The sequence below is a fragment of the Stigmatopora nigra genome, chromosome 8 (genome assembly GCF_051989575.1).
Source record: "Stigmatopora nigra isolate UIUO_SnigA chromosome 8, RoL_Snig_1.1, whole genome shotgun sequence".
NCBI classification, from domain to species: Eukaryota; Metazoa; Chordata; class Actinopteri; order Syngnathiformes; family Syngnathidae; genus Stigmatopora; species Stigmatopora nigra.
In genome coordinates, this window is record NC_135515.1 from 377,910 (window position 1) to 402,939 (window position 25,030).

At 51.4% G+C, this 25,030-nt stretch overlaps 1 protein-coding gene across 2 annotated transcripts in view; it reads right to left on the reverse strand.

The window, feature by feature from the left end:
* LOC144200792 (protocadherin-16-like) overlaps positions 1 to 25,030 on the reverse strand; it is a 36,336-nt gene extending 11,306 nt beyond the window's left edge. The window contains exons 1-8 of one of the 2 annotated variants that reach the window (XM_077723105.1): positions 24,798 to 25,030; positions 24,598 to 24,684; positions 22,785 to 23,233; positions 16,734 to 18,518; positions 1,934 to 2,128; positions 1,480 to 1,711; positions 1,182 to 1,418; positions 24 to 1,046 (exon numbers count right to left, since the gene is read on the reverse strand). In XM_077723105.1, coding sequence (XP_077579231.1) covers positions 24 to 1,046; positions 1,182 to 1,418; positions 1,480 to 1,711; positions 1,934 to 2,128; positions 16,734 to 18,497 — 3,451 coding nt within the window. In that variant the 5' untranslated portion in view covers positions 18,498 to 18,518; positions 22,785 to 23,233; positions 24,598 to 24,684; positions 24,798 to 25,030. Of the gene's footprint in view, positions 1 to 23; positions 1,047 to 1,181; positions 1,419 to 1,479; positions 1,712 to 1,933; positions 2,129 to 16,733; positions 18,519 to 22,784; positions 23,234 to 24,597; positions 24,746 to 24,797 lie in introns of those variants that run through there. The other variant, XM_077723104.1, reaches the window with a different exon arrangement.

The following is a 25,030-nucleotide window of genomic DNA, read 5'->3' on the forward strand; positions in this document are numbered from 1 at the left end:
CCCGCATCCCGACAACCAGTCACCTGTCTGCGGGTGAATCCGGAAGTTCCGATCCGAGCGCAGCAGGCGGAAGGTCAAGCGCCCGTTGGCGCCGGCGTCTCGGTCGGTGGCCGGCACGCGGCCGAAGCCCGTCCCGGCCGGCGCGTTCTCCACGACGGCGGCGAAGATGCGCTCCCGTGCCAGCCGGGGGGCGTTGTCGTTCTCGTCCGTCAGCGAGATCCTGACGGTGGCGCTGCCGCTCTTTTGGGGCCCCCCGCCGTCCTCGTCCCCGGCGCCGGCCAGCACGGTCAGCAGGTACATGTCCTTCAGCTCTCGGTCCAGGGCGCTCTTGACGAAGAGCCAGCCGCTGTCGGGCGCCACGCCGAAGGCCGCCGCGTCGCCGTCCGCTCGCAGGCCGTAGGAAAGGGCGCCCGCCGTCTCCCCGTCCAGGGCTCGCACCCGCAGGAAGCGGGTGCCGACGGGCGTGCCCTCCTTCAGCTCCACCCTGTAGCTCAGGGTATCGAACACGGGCCCCTGCTGGTTCTCCGCTTGGACGTGGACCACCAGCGTGAAGGTGGCGCTGAGCCGAGGCTGGCCGCCGTCTCGGGCGATCACCCGCAGATCGTGGCGCGGCGCGCTCTCGTAGTCCAAAGCCGTCAGCAGTCGGATCTCGCCGCCGTGGCGCTCCACGCCGAAAGCCTGACGGGCGCCGCCGGGGGCGGACAGCTCGAAGGAGACTCGCCCGTTGTCGCCCGAGTCGCCGTCCTCGGCCCGGACGCGGTACACCACCGCGCCCGCCTCCGTCCGCTCCGGGAGCATCAGGGACTCCGAGGACGAGGGGAGGAAGACGGGGGCGTTGTCGTTGACGTCCTCCACCGCCACGCGCACCCGGGTCCGGCCGAACGCCGGCGGGTTCCCGGCGCGGACTTGCACTTCCAGGTCCAGGGTGGCTTGGGCTTCGTGGTCCAGGGAGAGGCGGGTTCGCAGCACCCCCGTGTCCGGGTCCACCGTGAAGTAGCCCGTGGGGTCCCCGGAGCTGATGGCGTAAACCAGGTCTCCGGGGGGGCCTGGACCAGGAGACATACAAAAAAAAACAGAAGTTACCATCGACCAGGCAAAAACAATAAACCATGAATAAATCTGTGATGTGGTGAAACCGTGCTATCCGAGGGATGACTGCATTTAGCGAACCCGGACCGTACCTGTCTGGGTCTTGGCCAGGACGGCGCCCACCACGGTCCCCTGCAGAACGTCCTCGGAAACTGCAAAGTGGTACTGCGCCCGCTGGAAGACGGGTGGCGCCACCGCGCCCGCCGCCACGCTGATGTTGACCTGGGCGTTGGCCGGGGCGCTCAGACCGCCGCCGTCCCGGGCCGAGACGGTCAACTGGATGACCGAGTCGGCCCGGCCGTGGACGGGCCGAGACAGCGAGATCACGCCTGCCGTCCCACAAATGGATGGCTCAACATAAGTCGGGAAGGAGTCGCCGTCTCCGCCCACCTGTGTCTTTGTTGAGCGTGAAGTAAGGCGAGGAGCCCCCGGGCAGGGTCTGGTAGGTCACCCTGCCGTTGTCTCCGGCGTCGGCGTCGTGGGCCCACACGCGCACCACGGACGTGCCGGGGGCGCTCTGCGAGCCCAGGCTGACGGCGTAGCTCAGCGGGTAGAAGGCGGGTCTGTTATCGTTGACGTCCAGCACGTCCACCTTCACCTGGGCCGACGCGCTCAGCCCGCCCTGCCCAAAAAAAGTACTTCTCGTCAAACCTTCCGGACCGCGTACGATGCGGCCTTTTTTATTGGGGCAGGTGGCAGAGAGCAGGGAGGGCGCCGTTCAAGCTGACAAAACATTGGCGCGCCTGACACTCGAATGGCTTTAACACGCCGCTGGCGCTTCGTGTTGTCTTAAGAATTTTGGGACAGAAAGCCACGGATTTTTTTTTTTGTGGCGCTCACTCACCCCGTCCACGGCGGTAACGGTCAAGTCGTAGGAGGCGTGGCCTGCGTCGCGGTCCAGCGGGGCGTCGGTGCAGATGAGCCCGGTCTCTTTGTCGACGGTGAAGTGGGAGGCACCGCCGCCGTCGACGCTCGGGTTAGAGCTCAGCGAGTAGCTGATGGAGCCAAAAGAGCCGCCGTCCGCGTCCCTGGCCAGCACCTGAGGACAAAAATGTGGGTCCGTGATTATAAGTGTGGCCTACGAAAAATAAACAGAAATGGCTTGAGTGGGCGGGCCAGAAAGGCGCTTTGGGAAAGCCGCTTGCTCCGGTCGGTCGGTGGTCAAGATGATATCCTGGCATCACTTCTGACGCCACAAGGACGGAAGGACGGGAGGACGGACCTCCTGCCGGATACGCTAAATTGAGCAAAGAGCCGAAGATGGCACGCGCTTGCCCGATTGGAAAATGTGCCCGGGAAATGGATCAAGTGTCTTCTTTTCTGTCCACTTCCATTTTTGTCCACTATACATAGCGTGACTACAAGAAGGGGGGGAAAAAAGTCATGGTTGGATGTACGCATGTTGGCTTTTGGACTTTGGCATTTAGTCCATGACTTTTTCATCTGGGAATGCTTAATAACTTTTTTTGTGTGTGGATGCTTTTGCTGCTCCACACCAATCAATGATTGGAGCCAAATGCCAAAAAAGGCGCAGAAAAAAAAAAAAGCTCTGCAACCTATCGCGTGAGAGACACTCATTCATTCAAAGAACACTCTTATTGGGGGGGGGGGGGACTGTTTGGTTTAAACACCCCCCGCCCCCCAAAAAAGACCTTCTTTAGTCTACAGAGTCACGCTCATTTAAAGTCTTTCTAATTAGGGAAGGAAAAGAGTCCACGTTGGGATCGCGGCGTCCTCGCGTGACTTGGCGGGGGAACTTAAAAAAAAAAAAAAAAAAAAACGAAAAATCAACTCCAGATTGTCCGAGTCTGGTCCAGATGTCCGTTAAAATGACGTGCGCTTCAACAAGTGGCGAAACGTCGTGAAAAATGTCCGCCAAAGGCGCCAACTCAATTTAAGGGAACGTTCCATCCACTGATAATTCAAGCCACTTCATCTTTGGATTTTTACTCTTCAACAGACAATGACAACAAAAAAAAAACATTCTAAAAGTCTATGACAAATAATAGAGATTTCTGTGATTCCATAAGCCCCACCCCCTTTACCAAGGGCCCCCCTAGACCCCGCCTCCATATTGACTTTAGCCAAATGTTCCATTTCAAGTGGAAAAAAAAGAAGGAGGAGGAGGAGGATTAAGGCTCACCCGGTCGGATAAGAGCGGCGGATCTCAAGCGAGCAAAGTTCAGCTCTTCGCGTGGCCAATTCCCGAAAACAACCTTTCCGCCAGGTGGCAAAACAAAGAACGTCAAAGCTCCGGCACCCTCGCGAGGCCTAGCGAGAGCGCCCCCGTCGTCGGAAGCTCGGCGAGAGCCGGCCCATCCAACGAGGACCACGGTTGAAGAGAAAATAAGTCGGTTGGGTTGGATTGTAAAAACACCTGTCTCCATTTTGGGGGACGCATCGCCAGGAAATGTCCAAAACAGGCCGTCCCGAGGCCGTCCCGAGGTCAGGCGCCCGTGTCAGACAGCCGGCCTCGCGCCGGCCTTTCCGAGCCGATCCCAGAAGGCTCCTTTGGAGATTTGGAATCCAGCCTCGGCCAAACTTTGCACTTTTTAATGAGAAGACTGGAACCCCCCAAAGGACACTCAAATGGAGCAAGTCAATTGGATGTCTATCCTTTGGCCTGTCCGACAGGTCTTTCTAGGGTACACAAAGGTCACTTACAGTACATTTTTTGCATCATTTTGAGGGGCTTTTTGTTGGTTTGTCACTGCCTACTGATTTTTGGGGCATTTCTAGGTCACTTCATGTTGGTTTTGGGCATTTCAAAGTTCCCTGTGATTTAATTCCTTGTGTTTAATGAAAATTCTCATGAATGACGTGGCGTAGGAACGTGAGGCGGAACAATGGGCGGAAGCGCCTAGCGTGGGGGACCCCTAACCGAGTATTTCTTCCCGTTCCGAGTCAGCGTTCTTTCAAAGAGTTCCGCCACTTGACGGACATCGACAGCGCGTTCCCCATCAAACGGCGTTCCGTGGGCCGCGCCGACGGCGCCGACGGCGCCAACGACCGAGAGATTTACGGCCATTTTGATGTTTACGGCCGCGTTCTAATTGCTAAGAGACGGACGGCCTGGGAAAAATCAAAAACAAAAATAAAAAAGTCAACAAAAACTCTGCCCGCCCTGGCTGACGTTTTGCCCGCAAAAAAAAGTCCGAACGGAACCGTGTTCTATTTTTGTCGCCGTCCAAGCATGAGAACGTTGCACAATCAAACAAATGGCAATAAATGATGGGAAGAGCGTGCCATCAATCAAAACGTTTTTTTCTTTAAAATCTAGTATAAACCTTCAAAATGATGAATTTAACTCTTAACTAAACTACTTTGTATTAGTAGTAGAGCTGCTGGGCTGAAGCAATATTTTCCCAAAGAAAAGGGAGTGTTGACAAGAGCCGAGAGCTCGCGAGCCACAAAATGCAAACATTTGAAAAGAGGGGACGCAGCGTCGCCGTCAAGTCATTTCAAAACATTGAAAGGACAATCCGTGGACACATCCCCACTTTCTGCTCATCTTCAGCAACCCCTAAAACGATATTTATTTATCTTTTGGTCAAATATTTGGCTGATGGGAAAACGCCGGTTGATCTCGTACACGTTTTGCGTGATTGATTTCAAACAAGACGGCGTCCGAGTATACACCAGGTCGTCGTCTCGTCTCGCCAACGCACGCCCGTAAAAAAGATGTCCGCCAAAGACTGTCTCCCTACCGGTCATTTTGTTTTTTTCATTTTGACTCCAAACACGACTGGTAACATTTTTCATGCTCACTCATCACTCATCTGTTTAAAAATGATTGGTGAACATGTTTGTGAGAAAATGGCGTTCTCACAATACACCAATTGATAATTTGGGTAAGCACCTGCAGCATATTTTTATGAGCTTTAGCGGCAGGCAGCAAATCCTTTTCCATAATCGCCTCCAAGTAAGTACCAGTCAACTTGGGAGGTCCCGTGTCAAAACGCACCCCCCCCCCCCCCTCCCCTTTAACCCACTCCCACAACGCTCGCTACCGGCTAAGCTAAGGCAGAAGAGAAAGCCCATTTTGCTACAAGGCCAAAGAACCAATGGGAAACTTCTAGTTGAAAAAAATCGCATTCTGTACACTATGAATGGACTAGAAAATGTTCGCCGGGCCGCCAGGGGGCCCTAGCGGTGCCATTTTGGGCCCGTGTGCCACACTTTAAAGAGCGTGCGCTTTAGTGGGACTTTTGGGCTTGGCTCCCTTTGATAAGCGGCGTGTTTGGACAGCTTGAAGAGATTCCGATGCTAATCAAGTACGTTCCCTGCCCCGTTTGTCCCGCTTTTTCGTTTTTTTTCTTTTTTTTTTTTTTTCCCTCACTGGCCATTTAAATCCTCATATGGTCTTTATTCCAGTGGCTGAAGCCAGCACCTGTTTGCTGAAAAATGGGGCCCAGACACTTTGGCGCTGCGCTCCGCTCCGCTCCCATCCCGATACAAAGCAGTCGAGGCGGACGTCACGCTCGGCGGGAGAGGGAGGTGGCCCAGCACATAGCGCCTGGGGAACCAAAAACCTTGACCTTGGCTCTTTGCTTTCTTTGATGACACTGCCGCCGTCGCTTATTGGGGGGGTTGATAAGTCTTGCTCTGGTTGTCTTTTGGGTGTATTCCTGCAAAAAGGCCTGCAGCGACCAGTCAACAATGTTTTCCTTCCCTTTAACGGATGACAAATGGATATGGTGAAAACAAGACCTGAATGAATGCTACACCTGCAAATGCTAAATCAAAAATTGCGCTGCTACATTTATCAATGTCTATTATTATCTTGTCCATTTGCGCCTTAAAACCACAACGTGAAGCTTTCCTTGGGGACCCCTCGTTTTTCCATTATTTTTAAACACTTTTCATAGGCAAGATGAGCGGTGGGTCATGGGGAAAAAAAATGAAAAATGAAAATGGCGTAATAGAGGCGCTGCTGAAGAATGGCAATGAGGGCTAATGAAGGATTAACGCTGGCTTTGGGGAGAGAAAGTCCATATTGTTTTGCAAAGAAAAACATATTGTAATCATGAAGAAAAAAAATGAAGAAAGAAAGGCGGTACTGTGGATTACCACGGACCAGTCATGGGATGGCAGAAAATGCAGCGGCAGTGGGAGTATGACTTAAGCGCATTTGATGGCTTGGCCGTTCCCGCCCGGGTCACGTGACGCACGCTAAAGTAGCTCGGGGGATTAGTGGCCCTTTTTTTCGGAGGACAATATGGAAAATCCACGCAAAAGCTACAAAACCAGATTCCCTCAAACTCATTGGGATTTACAGTAGAAAGATGATTGGACGGGTGACAAAATCAATCAAGTCGGGCATGAAATGGTTAAATCTTCCTGAACTAAGTCTTTTTTTTTTTTTTTGCTTGTATATGGCTAAGAGAAGAGCATGGAAATTTGATGTAAGATGAATAAATAATGGGCAAAGAGAAGAGCTTCTCACATCCCCAAAAGGAAAAAAAAACTCACATTTGAACATTTTGCTTAAATATTTGATGAATACATTTTCAAGATGGCGCCGTTCAAGCGGAAGCCTGTGGCAGTAGCTCTGCACCAAGGGTGTCAGACTCTTATGTTTTTCATGTTTTACAGCTCTTCTATCTTTTTTTAAATGACATTTTAATATTTCCTAAAGCATTCTTTTTTACTTTACTTTGTACTTTATACTTTTTACTTTAATGTTTTTACAACTTTCCTTGTTCTGTTAGCCTGGCATTTTTCGGCCACTTCTTTTTTGTTCGGGGGACCAGCCAGCCATGCCTACGCTGTCACACACATGGAACTATCTGTCACAATACGCAGCAGAAGGAGCAACACCTCGGTACCGCCGGAGGTCTGGAGCTGGACAAAAGTGCTGGGAGAAGAGGCAACGCTTCTGACCAACCATTCCATCGTGGGATGGGATGGAAGAGTTGTAGGCCCCTAACAGCGACGGAGTCGAGATTTTCTGCCCTGCTGCTGTTTTCTTCAGCTTCAGACTACTGAGTAACTGTGCAAATAAGCTTGCAAGAGCGTATTCTCCACCTTGGTCACAGTCTGCAGCAGTTCCCCATCTCGTGGAAGACTTCCTGTGTGTGGTTCCAGTTTTTGCCCAATTTACAAGGTCGTTTTTGAGTCCGATTCAGCTACCGCAACCAAATTGGCGCTGTTTAAGCAGCAGCCGGCGGCCACGGTAGCTTTGTCCACTCTTGTTCGTTTTGTGTTTTGCGGCTTTTATGTTTTAATGATTTGATGATTCCATTTACTTTGATTTGCTTTGTACTTTGTGCTTTTTGCTTTGCTGTTCTGTGGGGTTCCAGTTTTTGTCCAACTCTACAATGTCTTTTTGAGTCCGATTCAGTTACCGCAACCAAATGGCGCTGTTTAAGCGGCAGCCGGCGGCCACGGTAGCTTTGTCCACTCTTGTTCGTTTTGTGTTTTGCGGCTTTTATGTTTTAATGATTTGATGATTTTAATGATTGATGCTGTTTATTCTGTCTAATCACCCTCTTGCTACCTGCCACAATGTAATTTCCCGAATACGGGATGAATAAAGTTATCCAATCCAATCCAATCCAATCCAAATATGATTCCTTTAACTCGTCAATGGAGTATAATATTTGAAGAAATATTTTCATTCAAGATCATTTGCTTGTTTTTTTTAAATAAAAAAAGGAGCTTTTATTGTTATTATTATTATTATTACTATTATTATTGTATCATCGTCATCATGGCCATCTTTGCTCCTTCCTACTGCACGTAGACAAATAAATTGGCTCCATTTCCTTCCTATTGGCTCATTCACCCCCTGCCGTCAAAACGGTGCCTTCAATGGCAAAAAAAAAAAAATCAACAAACCAACAAGTCGTTTAAAATGATTAGGAAATGATCCAAAAGTGACAAGAAAAAGTGACACAAAATGGTGGCCTGACAGCTATTGAGAATGACAAATCAACAAAAAGTGTCTGTCACGACGCCATCCGTGACGTCAAGCAAGTCAACTTTTTGCTGCCAAAAATAAAAGCCATCTCGGCTGGCCAAATACCGTGGAAGGATAGCGTCTTTCGAGGGGACGCCGGGCCACCCCGGCGACGGCTTGGCAGGCCGGCACGGCACGGACAAATTAGCCTGCCTAATTTGCCTGGGACAAAAGCCCGGGACCACTCGCATTCCACAAGAATGACCGGGGCCCAGGCCGAGGTCCACCCGTTCCCACGTCGACCGCCCGCGCTAAGCCACGGACGACAGTTGCGAAAACACGGGTGCGGGAGGGCGGCGGCGGCGGCTTTACCCTCACAGTTGCTCCCCCCTAAAAACAAACAAAGAGCCCCGATTTGAAATTGTGTGGAGATGACGGATCGGCGAGCGGCGGCTGGAGCGGCCCTCCAATTAGCTCGCGGAGCGGAGATTAGCTCGGGGAATTGGCCCCGACCCTCCATCCCATCCAAGTCGGTCGGCGTGGTTGGCCGCCGCACCGACAGACGGGACCAGACGGGACGGACGTCCGATCGTGCTACGAATGTAAATGACTCGCTCGCTCGCTCGCTGGTGGACGCCCAAGCTGTCGGGCGGACGAGCGCGCTTTCACTCACTGCCAACCCTCCCACGTCAAACAGATTGGACACCTAGCAGCCAACAATTACAAAAAATAATAAAATTAAATCCTCCTTCTTGGTCTGGCCAGGATGAGCTCGTTTTTACTACTGAATCACTGAACTATTGTTTGGATCAGACTAATATAGATGTTTTTTTTCCTGCTTCATTTTTTTTAGGGCGCAATGCAATCAAGGGCTAGAAAAATGTCTGTCATTTCCCACACGGTCCGCATCGGGCGAGTCGACGGAACGTATCGCCAGATGGCAATTGACTCCAGCTTTTTGGAAGCCATAACAATAGTCTAACGAGAAAAAGCAAATAATCATGTGAAAATTTGGATCCATTGTGATAAGAAAGCGGCCCAGAGAAAATGTTGACTTTCCCACCGGCTCTGTTTTTAGCAACATCATTTCCAAAAGACACAAATGCCAGTGGAATATTCCCCATACCAAAAAAGAAAAAAAAGTGGATTCCCGTGGATTAGCGACAAGTGTCGGAAGACAAATGAAGACCGAGACAACATAGTCCCCAGACCCAGGCAATCTTGGACAAATATTGTCGGGCGGTCTGGCCAGAGGCCGGCGCACTTCTGGACTAAGTCAGCGTGACACGGCCGTGCCACATTCAAACAAACTAAAGAAGCCAGCTGGCCGCCGCCGCCACCGCCGCCGTTTTGGCGCGAAACAAAGAGCACCATGTCGCATTTTGCACCCTCTCGGAAGAGATTAGCCACGGCAAGAAGGTCTGCTCTTGGCAAGCGTTTGGGGCGCAATCTGCTGGGGAGGGCGCAAGAGTTCGCCCCTTTGCAACATGGCTAAAAAAAATTGAAAGCAAACAAGTTCGGCCGAAGCAAGAAAAGCAGCAAAATCTGGTGAGAACCCAAAGTGAGCCTCGGTTGAAAACAATGGCGACCGGTGGGTGCGCCGCGCGCTCGGGGGTGACGGGGAGCGGCCCGGGGGCTCGGAGCAGCCATAACAAGCGCCTTTGGATGGCCAGATGAGAAGCAGCTGGAGTCTGATTTCAATTTGACACGATCCGAACGTACAAACGGACGGAAATTGAAGAGGAAAGGAAAGGATCGGAAAGAGGATTTGGACTGGGATCAAGTCGCGCTCTTCCAAATCGACACCTTTTCTCCTTTAAGTGGATACGCTGATAAACTAATTGTGGGGGGAGGCTGCGTGCATCTTGGCCAGGGGAAGAAGGAGTCACAGCGCAGACGCTAACGGCGAGACGACCCAAAGAGCCGTCATATCCGCCGCGCTTTGAGGAGCGAAAGCCGGGATCAAAGCTAATATGAAGGGCTCTTCTTCCAAAAAGCCGGCGCGCCGTCCACGCCAAAGTCCGCCTCCGGGGATTACGGACGGCAGGAAATGAAAGGTGTCCACGTAAAGGCGCTCAAAATGAAAAGAGACAAGAAAAAGATGCATTTCTTGCCTGGTGGGGGACAAACTCATTCATGCTTGTAGCATTACATCAAGTAGCTAGCTAGCTCAATCACATAGCCAGCTAGCTATCTAGCTACGTGATCAAGGTAGCTAGCATAATCACATAGCTAGCGAGCTAGCTACCTCAAACGCATGCTGCCAACCACTTTAGCCGCTTTTTCTTTTGACCTCCCTTCATTTTGACTATATATCAATCTTTTAGGACTCTTATTGACGTGTGCGCTGTACAGCGACGCTTTAAATGTCATTGCACAATAAAGCCATTCACTATGGTGACTCCTGATCTTATTTCTCCATCAAAATCCACTGTGGCGCATTTCCAGGAAACGGGAGCACAACCTTCAAAATACGGGTTGGTTTCACCCGGACAAAAATAGTCTGTGTGAGTTTGGACCGGTACTCGGACTCTCGGCTACTATTTAGAGAGAATCCCTTTTAGGAAGACACCTGGGAACGCTTTTGGATGCTGCAAATGTGGCCGTGCGACCCGCCGCTCCTTTTGGCACAAAGCCAGCTTTTTGTTTGGCTTCTTCTTTTTTTCTTTCTTTCCATTGGCCGACAAGGTTACACACGGCCGTTGTTTTTGCGCGTCACACCGGCGAGCTGATGGATTGCTCGTGTGGCGCTGGTGGGAGATTGCTACCAGATGAAAAGCTACAAAAACTACCACTTCAAGTCTTTTTTTAGAAGGAGGGGGGCCGATTCCAAAGTGGGTTTCGCGGCCAGCGTCAAAATCATTTGAATACTTTAGTTTTTCTTGAAATCCCTGGCCCGGGGGACAGATCTGACCGTTGTCCCTACTAGAAAGCCAACGTGTTCATCTTCACGTGCCGTATCGGCTGTGAATTTATGGTGCGGGCCGGACCACGGCGTCGCCGGACGTAAATCCGGCGTGAAATGGCGGCGGCGGCGGGCTCTCAGCCGCGTCCCTTTTTTTCATTTGTCATCGGGGGTCTTTGGGGTGGACGTTAAAGGGCGCTGGCCAGCCAAGAAAAGCGCTTTTGCGCGCACGCCACGCTCGGCCTGCAAAGTGACAAATCAAAATAATTGCGCGGGACGCGACTAACGCGCCACAGATGTTGTTTTAGGAGTAGCAGCGAGAAAAAATAGGGAGAAAAAAAAGAGGCGCTTCCTCTGATCCCTCCAAAACGGACCATTTGGGGCGCTTGGCTCAATATTTTGCCTGCGAGGAAAAGCTGCGAACACGAGACGCCGTTTAACGCTTTGGGCCTCCTCTGTGGAAGTGGGTTGGACGTCCGGTGCTGTCAATGGCAAACAATTACTTTAAACGAAATGTCTACTTAACTCAGTGTACCAAACGGCTTCTTATATTCAACAATATGACATACACACCTCTAAAATTGCAGTTTGTCGCGTACTTTTCCCCAAAGTAAACAAACGGTCCCGTTTTTGTGCGCGGCGTCAACCGCTCCCGACGTCTTGTCAATCACGGAGCGCAAGGTTTTTGTTTTGCGGGGCCTCCCGCGAGCCAGACGGAAAGTGCGGCGCCCGTCCTCCCTCCCCCCCCTTAAACCCCCATTTTGGATGAGAGTGGCGCCTCTGAGGTTAGCCTGGAGACACCAGCGCCATCAGGAGCCTATTTTCGTTCGGTTTTGCTACTTTTTTTTTCTCCCCCCCCCCCCCCCCTCCCCTCCTTTTCCTTGTCCGCCCGCCGTTTCCCCATCGGAGCCAACGTCCTCCTGGCTTTCCCCCCTTTACCGCCGTCATCTTCGACTCGCGCGTTGATGACAGGCCGCGTTTGAGCCACATCCACACCGAAGGAAGACGGATGCCATCGGGCTTCCTTTCAGGGGGAAAAAAATGGCTTCGACCGTACGCGCGGCAAAAATAAGCAACGGAGGAGCCCTTTCTTTGATTTTGGAAGGAAAAAAAACGGCGTATCTGTTGACCTGAAGGGCCCCAAGTTGACCTACTTTGAACTAAAATGGCCACCATCAGACAGAGTATTTTGCGGCTCGAGTCTTGTCGTCTTAAACCGGGACGGGGCGGTCACACTTATTTTTGTCAATGTGACCAATCCTTAATGGACAGACCGGCGCCCAATCCAAAAGGGAGAAAAAATAGGGTCCATTTGAAAAGGAAGCCTTTTTGGCACTGATAGCCGCTCCCCTCTTTGGCTAATCTGCCTTATCTCGCCGGCGGAAGTCCCCGGCGCCGAACCCCAACACGCATTTTGGCGCAGGATCTGACCCGTCCCTCGCCCGCATTTCTCGAGGCCGATGGAATTTGTCCAAATGACGCCACGACACCCACCGGGACGGAAAAAAAATCCTCCAAACGTCCATTCGCCAGACGACAAAAAGAGCGGAAGCGACGACCCGCGGAGCGACTTTGCACGTAAGCGGGGCCTATTTACACTTTTATTTTTGGCAGAAACTAAGGGAGGCCCAAAAAAAAAGAGAGAAAAGAATTCAAGAAAGAGCTCCTTTGAAAAGCAAGCGACCATTCATCTGACGCCACTCTCGTTAACGTGGTTTCCGGAAGGACAAAACCAGGAATGCATTCATGCGTTAGCGCAGGTTGCTGAGGGGAGCCGACTGGTGAATAACTCGGATTTCAAAATGGCCATGACAGATGGGGTGACGGCAAAGGAGGAGCCGGAAAGCGCCTTGTTTATCTGTCCGCTAACACGCTGGTGGCGTCTGCTCAACGTTAGCTGTCAAAGCGCCGCCGCCTTTTCTATTGTCTTCTCTTAAAAAGGGGCTTTCGGAGTCACACTTTTCTTCCGTTCTAATGCGTCATGGACACTTTTGGTTGGTATTTAAATCCACTAGAAATGGATTGAAGAATCCACTGCGTTGTACGCTAACGCCGCCCTCCGCTGGCCCGCTTTGATGCCACATGGCGCGTCTCCAGCGAGGCGGCCGCACGGGAGCGTCGCCTAATTACAGCTTGGGGTTCCCACAAGGATGCCTCGTATATAAAGCTAACGAGGAGCCCAGCTAATTAGCCCGCGTGCCTCCGCCGGCCGTCTTTAGCTCAGATGCCATTGGTCGGCTCGTCTCGCCGTGGGACGGACACCTTTGGACGCCGACCAATGAGACGCCGGGATCGTTAGGAGGACAGCCGGACCACCGGGGGCGCCGAGGCCTCGCCCTCAGACTGGGAGGATGCCGAGAAAAATGTAAAAGTAGAGCATCTCCCGGGCCGCAAATCAAGCGTCTCCGAGCGGTTTGTCGTGTGTCTTCCTCGTCACGAGAGGCCCAAAACGTCGGCCCAAAAAAGATTCCCCACATAGCTGTCGGTACCAAAATATGGGAGGTTATGAGAAACAGAAAGATGTATATATATATATATATATATATATATATATATATATATATATATATATATATATATATATATATATATATATATATATATATAGTTTTGAAAAGATGGCGGAACTGACAGGTTGCTAGCAAAACTTATGGTGATGCCGCTAATGGAACCATGACGGGTCGAAACAAGGTCACGGGGTCGTAAGTGCGGAGTCATAGAACGTAGTAAGAAGGGAGTAAAAAATCGAAAAGTTAAATTTGAAGAAGGCAGGATTTGAGCTCAGAATTTTATAGGGCAAGCCATGGCGTGCATTGACGGTACTGCGCCAATCCGTTTTGACTGGGAGGGGCTTCTGGCTGCCATTCATGAATGATTGATTGAAGGAAAGCTGCCTGGTAGCATCCAATTTGTCAAACGGGCTGGACGTCAATGAAAAAATGTTTATTCCCGAATTGAATCCCAATGATCAACATGAAGAAGTCGTAATGCCGAACGCGTCGATCCCGGGATGGACGTTGTCATTTGGAATTTGCCCACCTCAAAGACACATTGTCCACACATGCGTCGACAAAATGCGTCTCCGAGGCGCGATAAATGCGCCTCGGTGGAGGTCTGCTTGATATATACGGGCGACAATCTATTAACCCCACAGCTGTTTCCCATGAATCAGATAAAAGATGAACATTTCCAAACATTAGCTCTCATCCTTTTGGCGCCTGGCCTGGTCGGGACGGGCCGGGACGGGCCACCTTCCCCCCCGTTTCTCATCGGCCCAAATGGTTTCAATTAGCCTCGTCCAAATACAACGAGGCGCTAGCTTAGCATTTCAACGGGCGGTCGCCGCAGAATTGCATTTTTTTTTTTCAAAACGGAGGGGGTGCTTGAGGTCGCTGGCAGACGTCGGCCTCGCATTCTTGGTGAACGGTCGCCATTTTGCGTGCCCAGATCATTTTCCGGGCGTTTGCTTGGGATATTTCCAGGCGTGTTGGGGGGCCCCGACGCTTTTCTGGGAAGGGAGGCGGGCCTCGGATGCAAAAGACGGGAGGCGGGCCTTGGCCCTTGTCGCCATACGTTGGAATTCCAGTCCCGACGCACGCTAACCCTAATTTGTAGCCCCGTTTGGGTTTGTCAGCCACTTTGGCCAGAGTGGTGGCAAAGTGTAATTACAGGACATACTTGAAACGAGTCCATCATTTGGCAATCAAGGCTGCCTCTACAAAATGCCATGCAACAATTTGCACTTTAGGATATCATTTGCCTTCCAAAGAGAAAAACAAGCTAGCATCAGGAAGAAGGAAGACTATTTGACTTTCACCGACAACTACTATAGTTATTACTGTATTTGGACTCAACAATTATGGTTATTACCATGTGAAAAAATGGATTAAAGAATGACAATGATTGATTTAAAAGGGGGGAAATCCGGAAACTTAATATACATCAATATCTATCATTTGAATTTGATCTTAAAACAGAGAGTGGGCACTCACGATTGACTTTCCCGGGCCGCACAAAATGATGCGGCGGGCCAGATTTGGCCCCCGGGCCTCCACTTTGACACCGTTACTCTAAACGGCAAATGCATCCAATTTTCCTCTTTTCCACTCGGAGAAGACGAGGAGGTCAAGTGGTCCCTCCCTGGCAAGACCTCAGCCGGCATCTGGCGTCCCCGATGGCCAGCTGGGGCCTCCACGGATGACTTATTCCACATTTGTCCACTAGGACCAGCAGATGAGGCTCCTCCGTCGGTGCCCGACATCCTCGGCCAACAGAAGGTCTGGCGGCTGGTCGCCGGTGGAACCGGCGCCAAGTCAATAATGGCGTCGGGGGTCGATGACGGGGCGCGCACCTGCAGTCTGAACCTCCTTCCTCCCCTTTTTTTATCAAAAGGGATCATCTAGGGCGGGGGCCGGGGACCCCGGAGGCAAAGACGCCGTCAAATCCCCGAGGTGACGCCTTCACCTGGCGTGGTGACGGCGCCGCAGGAAACCGGAGGAAACGGGACGAGACGGGACGAGACGGGACGGACGTGGGAAAGGAAGCGGAGAGATAATGAGAGCGTCCCACCCGGAGGTCCAGAAAGGGACAGCTGAGAGCAGCTGTTTGACTCGGTCAAAATCGTTAGCGCGCGCCGACTTTGGCGTCTCAGAAAGGAACGTTGAAACACTTGAAATATCATTGCTTCTCCGGAGCGCTTATCCTGGCCCTCAAGTGGTCGCCAGCCAATCGCAAGGAGACAAACAACCGGTCGCCCGAGAGAGCGACAATTGAGTAAATAGCTACAATACGATACAATACAACTTTTTGGTCACCTAGAGAAAAGCCATGCAAGCCACACAGTGAGGACCCACCCGGGATCAAACCCTCGACCCGGAGCCGTGAGGCCGACACGCCAACCACTTTACCAACGAACCACCGGAACATTTTTTTTTTTTATCCATGAGAAAATTTGTTTGTAGGATTTTGATGCATTTTCTATACTTTTAATTCATTATATTTATCGGACGTAATGACTAATGATTTTTTTTGTTGCTTTTTTCCAAACCCGGCGGGCCTCCCGGCCGGCGGGCAGAAATAGAAGTTCGTCGGCGCGGCTTTCTCGCGTGAGGTCCCCCTAATTATAAATCAGAGCCACCGCAAGGATGACGGGAGACGGGAACAAACTGACATTGATTATAGAAATTGGAGCGGCGGCCGCGCAAGGAATCTTTGGAAAATGTCTCTTTTGGAACAAACCCAGCTGGCGGCGGCGCTCAAAATCTCCGCAAAAGCCGCACCGAAACCTCCTTCCTCCGCGTTTCCTTCCACGTTAAATTTAAAAAAAAAAAGAGTAACTTTTTTTTTAAGTCTAAGATCGAACCCTCGACCCCAGAACTGTCAGCCCAACGCTCTCTAAGCGCTAAACGAATGAAGTGAGTCTACACTCCAATTCCCATCAAAGAGATGAAAACCTCTTGAAATCCTTTAAAAGTGCCACAAAAGCGAAGAGAGCGAATTTACCGTAGTTACACGGCAACAGTGATGTCACCTCATCCCTTTCAACGCACAGAAAATAGGGACGGACAAAAAAAAACGGGATTGGCCACAACACTCCAGCTCATCTCAGAAAGACGCTCAAATTTCCTTTGAACGGGATATAAAAAAATCGGAAAACCCACTGGCACAAAAGGGCCACCTCCCCCCGGCGCTTAAATACGGCGAGGAGGCTGCAAAGTGTTTACCAAATGTAACCAGCAAAAATCTCCTCAACACTTGTAAAATACCCCCCAGAAACCCAGAAGTGGCACAAATTCAAACCGTGGTTGCCGTCAAAAACAATTTAAAAAGGGGTCCTACCTCCAAGACGCAGGTCCCCGGAGCGGCGTCCTCGGCCACAGAGACGTTGTAGAAGCGGCGCTCGAAGACGGGCCGGTTGTCGTTGCTGTCCCGGATCAGCACGCGCACCACGGCGGTGGAAGACAGCGGCGGCCTCCCCCCGTCCGTGGCCACCACCGTCACGCCGGGGTCGGCCTTCTTCTCGTAATCCAGCCGGGCCCGGGTGCTGACGATGCCCGTGGCGGCGTCGATGGCGAACCAGTGGGCGAAGGGGTCCTCGGGCGGGATGGCGTAGGACACCTGTCCGTTGGGGCCCCGGTCCCTGTCCCGGGCCGTCACCTGCAGCACGAAGGTGCCCGGGAAGACGCCCTCCGGGACGGGCTGGCGGTACTCGGCGCGGTCGAAGAGCGGCGGGTTGTCGTTGACGTCCGTCACCTCCACGGTGAAGGAGGACTCGGCCCGCAGGGGCGGCGTGCCCGAGTCGGTGGCCGTCACCCGCAGCCGGTAGCGGTCCCTCTCCTCGCGGTCCAGGACCCGGTCCACGCACACCAGGTAGACCACGCCGTCCTTGGTGGTCAGGCCGAACTTGCCGTCGCCGCCCTCCAGCGACACGTTGACGTTGGCGTACTCGCCGTAGTCCGGGTCCGTCACCGAGATGCGGGCCACGTACTGGCCCGGCCGGGCGTCCTCCGACACGCGGGGCGAGCCGTCGTCGCTCAGGAAGATGATGCTCATGGTGGGCCGGTTGTCGTTGTAGTCGCGGACGTGCACCGTCACGAAGGCGTCGCTGGACTCGGGGTGGGCGCCCTTGTCCTGGGCCCGCACCACCAGCTCGTGGACCCGCCGCTCCTCAAAGTCCAGGGGCTTGTTGAGCGACACCGCGCCCGTGGACGGGTCCACCGCAAAGTAGCCGTCCGGGTCGCTCTGCCGCCGGTTGATCTGGTAGCCGACCAGGCCGGCGTCGCCCAGGTCGGCGTCGGTGGCAAACACCCGCAGGATCTGGCTGCCCGGCCGCAGGTTCTCCGAGATGACGGCGTGGTAGCGGCTCTGGTTGAACACCGGAGCGTTGTCGTTGATGTCCAGGACGGTCACGTCCAGGGTCACGCCGTCGCGCCGCTGCGGCGAGCCGCCGTCGAAGGCCTCGATGGTCAGCGTGTAGCTCGAGCGCTCCTCCCGGTCCAGCGCGCCGTTGACCACCAGGTCCAGGTACAGGACCCGGTCTGCGCCCCTCCGGGTCTCCAGGGCGAAGGCCCCTCCCACGTTTCCGTCCCGGATCAGGTAGCCCTGCGTGGCGAAGAGGCCGGCGTCGGCGTCCGTGGCCGGGTCCAGGGGGAACCTGGTGCCCACGGCCGTCTGCTCGGGGATGGCCAGGGCGGCCCGGGGCCGGGGGAAGGCCGGCCCGTGGTCGTTGATGTCGTTGACCCGGACGTTGACCTCCACCGTCACGCCGGTCACGGTGACGGCGATGAAGTTGTAGCGCTCGCGCAGCTCGCGGTCCAGGACCCGGGCCGTCTTGATGATGCCCGTGCTCTCGTCGATGTCCAGGTCGGCGCCCACGCCCGTGCCCTCGTGGTCGGAGATGAAGAAGAGGGCCGCCGTCACGCCGGGGGGCAGCCCCGCCCCGATGTCGCCCACCACCGTCCCGGCCGGTTGCTCCTCGTCCAGCTGGAGGTCCAGGGCGGCCCGGACCGCGGGGGCCCAGAGGAGCGCCGCGAGCGCCAGGAGCGCCAACAGGGTCGGGACGCTCTCGGCCCGGCGGCCCCGCCCTCGCCGCAAACTCTTCATTCTGTATACTTCTTCTTAAGCCTGCGGACGCACAAAAAAAGGCAGACATGAGGATATGCCTGTGTATTTCGAGGCCATGTTTGTACAGGACCGGGTTTCCTAATACTTCTGCGAACACACCACTGTTCGGGTTTTAACCCCACCAGACGTAGACCCCAAACCCAAAGTTATTGCACTCAAACGGACACCTAGCTTATCTAAAATTCTCCCGTCACCCTGAAAAGCGGGTGTTCCGCAGGCCAGGGCCCAGAAGCAGTAAGTCAAGACATTGACAGAAAAAGCAGTCTGGTCTCCTTGGCAGCCACTCTGGCTTCATTTAATGAAAAAGTCAGCCGCTCACCATAGCAGCAATAAGAGGCCCTCCAGTCAAGCCGGGCCCAATTTAGGGGAGGGGGTTCCCCTTCTAAAGGTTTTAAAGGCCACCGGTTAGATTCATCGGCAGTCGCCGACGGGGGCTCGGCGGCCGTCTCCACTGGGAGGGGACACTTTTTTTTTTTCCATTTTAAGGATTAAGAAGGACTATACTGCGCTATACTTGATTGAAAAAAGGACAGTACAAGTTAGCATAGTAGTTGTAGCAATCAGAATTATAATTTGGTAAACACAATTGAATGTAAGCCTATCAAAATCCAAATGATCATTTTCATACGCTGTTTTGATACCACGTTGTCTTTATTTTATCAGCAAAATTGGATGTTATAAAGGAAACGACTGGGCCCCAAACGTTGGCTTTCGAGTCACGAGTGTTCATCAAAATTCCACCAAATGTCAGAATGATCCCACGATGAACTATTTGGAGTCCTCCAAATAGTTTAGAACATTTTTTTTCTCTCAATCCGCCCGCCGGTCCTGGCGTCGAGCAAATCCAGGTCTGTGGCTTCGGCCGCCATCTTTTCCCCATTTTAAGCTGGAATCTTTCTGGGAGCCCATTTGGGCGCCAATGGCCGCCGGGCGTCTGCCCGATCCATTAGCCGACAGAGAGAGAGAGAGAAAAAGCGAGTGAGCCAGCCAGGGCCGCTTTACTTCAATGGCGGGCGGCCTTCTCGTCAAGAGCTCGGCCTCGGAAACGTCTCCTTTTGTCAAAGGAGCGGGAAAAAAAAGGCCGGGGTCGCCGGAACGTAAATCACGAAAAGCGCTGGTAGGAGATTTCAAACTCCTGCTTTGAGACGAAATCCGCGCTACACCGCACTTCATTGAAGAAAGAAAAGGGGGGAAAATGCATCAATACCTTGTGTCAAGATAAATTGGACGTCCGGCGCCGTCAATGGCAGCCAGCGACTCCAACACCCCCCTGAGATGGTTTTCTTGTCCATTACACAAGGAACTTTCTCCAGAAGGGGATCTTTTTCCCACATGGTGACCTTTTCATCTGCGTCAGGTGACTCCCATGTGGTGACCTTTGACCCCCGGCGTGCCCCACGTCCAAACGATCCCCCAAAGTGGCACCTGGCCCCGTAACGCGATCCCCACGCCGGAGAGGACAAATACATCTGCATTTTTAAAACTATGAAAAAAAATAAAATCCAAATTCTTGGAAATGGACACAACTTGACATTGAAAACATTACAAGCTTTGGTTTTTCTCTCCACAAAAATCTGAAAATGTTTCGCCGCTTGGCATCTGCGCCACGCGTTCCCCGGCGACGCGTCGCCACGGCAACGTCCGTCAGAGCCGCCGGCGACTTGATGGGACGCCATTCCGGGGCACTTTTTGGCAAATGGGGCGTGCTGACAGTCAGCAGTTTTTGTGACATTACAAAATTAGTCATACTTTGCTCGCTTTCATTAAGATTGCTCATTGGGAAATTTATAGCTTGGTGGGAAACGACTCGCTTTTTTATGTGGAAGAAGAAGAAAAAAAATAATCAAACAAGCAGCGACGGCAAGAGACGTCCGTCCCACGACGACGGATAAATGTCTTCTTTTCCCCCCCGCCGATGATGCGTGAAGACGGACGGCGCGCCAAGTCAGCGGAACGCGCTTTTTGGATAGCATCAGTTAGCCAAGCCGGGGGTGCTGGCCCACCGTCGCAATTGCTCCGCCGCAATGAAAACACTCCAGACGGGAAAACCGCAAAGGGATCGGCTTACTGGCGGCGCACCATCACACAGCGGCTATTTATGCTCTTTCACATTGCCGCTAGCCCAGAACCGTGATTAGCTGGTTAGCTAGCTTGCTGGCTTGCTGGCTCCCATCCCTGGGCTCCATTAACCCCGATAAAAAAGCCAGGCTTTGAGAAGTGAACCCGCCCGAGAGCTGAACTTTGAGGTCATCAACCCGTGCTAACAATGCCTGCACCCAGTTCAACAACCTTGAAACTATTCTACAGCAACATCCCTCCATTTGTGTTCCGTATCGCTTATCCTCACAAGGGTCACGGGGGGTACTGGAGCCTATCCCACTGGAATTGCAAAGAGACTGAGGACAACCCATCGTAAATAGCGTTAGGCTATTTAGAGTGGTCAAGCAGCTAGCCTAGCATGCATGTTTTGGGGATGTGGGAGGACACTGGAGTACCCGGAGAAAAGCCACGCAAGCTGGTGCAAAATCCACCTGGGATGGCCAGACTTTTTCTAGCAAAACAAAGAAAAAGGGTGAGTTAAAGTGTGTCAAGGCAGTCCCATGGTGATGTCTTGAAAAATAATGTGCCTCAGCAGGGGTGCGCACTTGCTTCCTTTTCTTTTGTTTTCTTTTGCGTTGCGTCTTTTACCGCAGGTGATTTGACATCATTTTGTTCATTTCTTTGCAAACTTTCAATAGAAAGAGCCCCAATGACTCATGCATAACTCAAAAGTTATTTTTGGGCGGCAACAAACGACACTCAAATTAGGGGAAGCGCCCAATTTCAACCATTGGGGCAAAAATGTTTGCACTTTTATTTACGAGTGTCCAGAAGATAATCTTCCAATACTTTTGTAGTCACCTATTCGAGGCCACGCCTCCGTTTTAGTCTAAAAGCGGGGCCCTGGGTTCTAGCCCCACCCTCCCCAAAATGCACGCACGCCCCTCCTTGCCACTATTTACTAACGTTTTTATTTCCATGGGGAGTTAACAACAAAACCCCAAAAAAGAGCCAAAGATGAGGTCAGGCCAGCCAGACGTTTGACAAAACCCACCATAAAAAAAAAAACTCCAGCGCGGGATTAAAATAATGACACGCTAATCTTTTTTAGAAGGCCGAGTCAGCGCCACCCAGAAGCGCTCAAAGTGGTTAAGTTGAAAATAAAACAACTTTGAAATCATCCCTGCACGCTTGCTGGAATTTTTGGATGGCGAGGTTTTTATGTTATTTTTGCTCTCCGTCTGTAAACAAGTTTTTTTTTGTTTTTGTCTTTGTGTTTATCCATTGTTTTTTTCCTTTATTTTCATGCTTGCCATTGACGGCACAAGATGTCCAATCTATTTTGAGTGGGGGGGCCCAATTCATCTTTTAGTATCCTAAGAAGGTTGGTGGCGGGGGTGCTAGAGCCAATCCCAACCAACCACCGGCACTTTAATGATAAAGTTAAGTTTTAAAATTGTCATTAGGTTTATTATTTTTAACTTGAAAAATAGTTTGTAATTGAAGTGACATCATAGTAGTATTCTATTTTTTTGTATCACATTGTTTACCATGCTTATTCATTAAAAAAATCGATTCATTCATTCAACCATTCCGCTTATCGTCACGAGTGTCACCAGGGTGCTGGAGCCTATCCCAGGCGACTAGTAGAACAGTAGCCATCTTTTTTTTTTTTTAAAGGAAATGATTTTCAGATTTTTTCAGTAAAGTAGTGAGCACTCCCCTCAAAGTTTTGATCTCGGCAAACCCCTCCCACTCCAAACGGATTGGGCGTCTTACAGCCGTGTGTTTGAAACTTTTCTCGCACGAATTGTCAAAATGAGCTAATGACCTCAAACAGTGAGTTAACTCGTCAAGCTTTGACTCCAACAAAAGCAGATCTGCTGAATTTGCATTATAATATCATCATTTGGGGAATTTGGGAGTCAAATAAAGGAGGATTCCTTCAGATGAAAGAGCAAAAATATGGATTTTTTTTCTTTCTTAGTTTCATTCATCATGAGTTTTAGTAAAGTGAGGCTGTGTGTTGACACCCAAACTGTGTACACACACGTGTACGTCGTTACTACTAAATACACAACTTTTGAAGTGACTGGCTAGCTTTGACGGCGACCGACGTCCGCTACCTCGGAACGGCGAGGGACGGCGTCCCATGAACCAGCGTTCCTCGCGTGGAGCGGACGTCGGCCGCCGTCCATGGCAAAGAGCATTGAAAGAAAGACTTACATTCGTGAGCGTCTCACTTGACGTCTTGAAGTGTTCCGCCGGGCCAAAAAAAAAAGTCTTTCCTTCTCAGCGCTTCCCGGTCCAAGCGAGCGTGGCATCCATCTTCGGGGCATCCACCGGTGCCATTCCTTGGGCCGTCAATCGGCAACTTGTAGAAAAAGTTCCTTCCCGGCTGGGATCGCGCGTCCGCCGTGCTGCGTCGGGGCGGCCGTGCGGAGAAAATACAGTCTTCGCTTGCAACACTGGACTCCGGCCGTCCTCTCTCTCTTTCTCTCTCCCCCAAACGTAATGTATTCAACACATGACTGGAGTGCGGCTTGGCAGCCTACACCTCCTCCTCCTCCTCCTCCTTAGCCTCCTCTCATCAGCCACGAAGAGGTGGGGAAGAGGAGGGGGGGGGGGTGCCTCCAAGACTGAGCTCTGCTGCCACCATGCTCTGGAAAATGGAACTAGCATCGGAGAAAAAAAAAAACACAAAATTGGAATCATCCAGCTTATTATACATAGTTGTTACATTGTTTTACATACTTTTATTAGAGTACAGTCAAAGATGAAAATGCTTGAGGCTATCCCAGCTGACTGCGGGCCAGAGGCCAGCCAATGGCAAGGTGCAATGAGACAAACAAGCCATCGCTCGTAGCTAGGGGTCATTTAGATTTTACAATCAGTTTACTATGCATGTTTTTGGAATGCGGGAGGAAAGCGGAGTACCCGGAAGAAACCCACGCAGGCCTGAGGAGAGAACACGCAAACCCCACACCGATGGCCGTGACCTGGATTTGAACCCAGGATCCCAGAGCTGTGAGGCCAACGTGCTAACCACTCAAAACAGAAAAAAGTTTGATAAAATGTATTCTAGAAAGGCCACGTGCAGGCTTTTATGAATATTTTGCCTCCCGTCATCTCGCGTTTGTTTGTGCAAATTGAGAGATGGCCCAGATATCTGCCTTTTTAATCATTTTAATATCCGAGACCAATCTGGATTGCATTTGCAAAGACGAGGTCTTCAGTTTTGTTTATGTTTTGGCCACGCCTCCTCATAATTCATCAGTGGATTAGGCTCGGCGTTCCAGTCGGAAGTCGCCAGACGGGACGATGGATGATCGAATATCCTGCAAATTGGCGGCGTTCAGTCCCCATCCTTTCCACGCCGTCCGTCATCGCTTTTTAAAAAGCGGCGACCGGTCGGAAATGAGCATTAATGGGAAGAAAGTTGCTCCAAAGTGATACTCAATTGACGACACTATTGGATTGGGCGTCTACTAGTCATAAACCAAGCATGAAAACACTTTTTGTGGCCCCTACCAAGACGGCTCCCGGGCGGCCATCTTGGTAGGGGCAACGCTCCCATCAAAACAAAGCATTGACATTGAAATGTGAAATGATCAACGTCAAAACTTGCGATGTTCCCCTGGCTGCCATTGAAGGAATGAGGTGTCAAATCCATTTCAAGTGGGAGGGAGGGTGAAGGAAAGTTCATTTTATTTAAAGAAAATGTTTGTCAGCCACGCGATTGGACGCCTAGTATCGTCAAAAGTTTGTTTCCGAGATCATAAAGAGCCAAAAACAACTCTCTTATCAGACACTTCCTCCATAACATCCAAATTTGTGATATCCTGACCGAAACAAACACATAAACGAGGGAATAAATCATCACCGGGGATGGATATTACTGCAAAAACAATCAAACGCCAAGTTGAGTGATGACAAAAGAGGAAATGAACGATGCGAGCTGCTTCGTTGTCACTTTAAGAACAAATCGCACCGACATCGACGCCTTTTTCATGCACATCCGCCATATTTGCATGCTCACCTGCTGAACGAAATCCATCAGATCCATTAAATGTCGATTTTGCAGAAAGTTTTCCGTCCCCGGGTGAATGTTTGATAGCAGGCATTTCTGCAGAGCAAAACACCAAACACGAGCGCCTCGGAATCTTGATTAACTCAACGAGAACCACCTGTACTCATGACGCATTCATGGACACAGGGGAAAAAGCGTTTATTCTATACCTGTGTCTGGCAAAACATACTTCGAAAAGGCTCGTCATTCTTCGGGAAACTTTCGTGTCTGGGGCGAGACGCGTGAAATTCACGGAGCGATGAAATAGATCGATGAAAAGGGAAAATTCAAGTTACGAACGGGTTGATTTTGTAAGTAGAGGTACCACTGTCTCCCCCAGTAGGTTCGGTCCGTCATGTGTGGAGTTTCTTTGGGTAGTCTAGTGTCATTCTATACCCCCAAA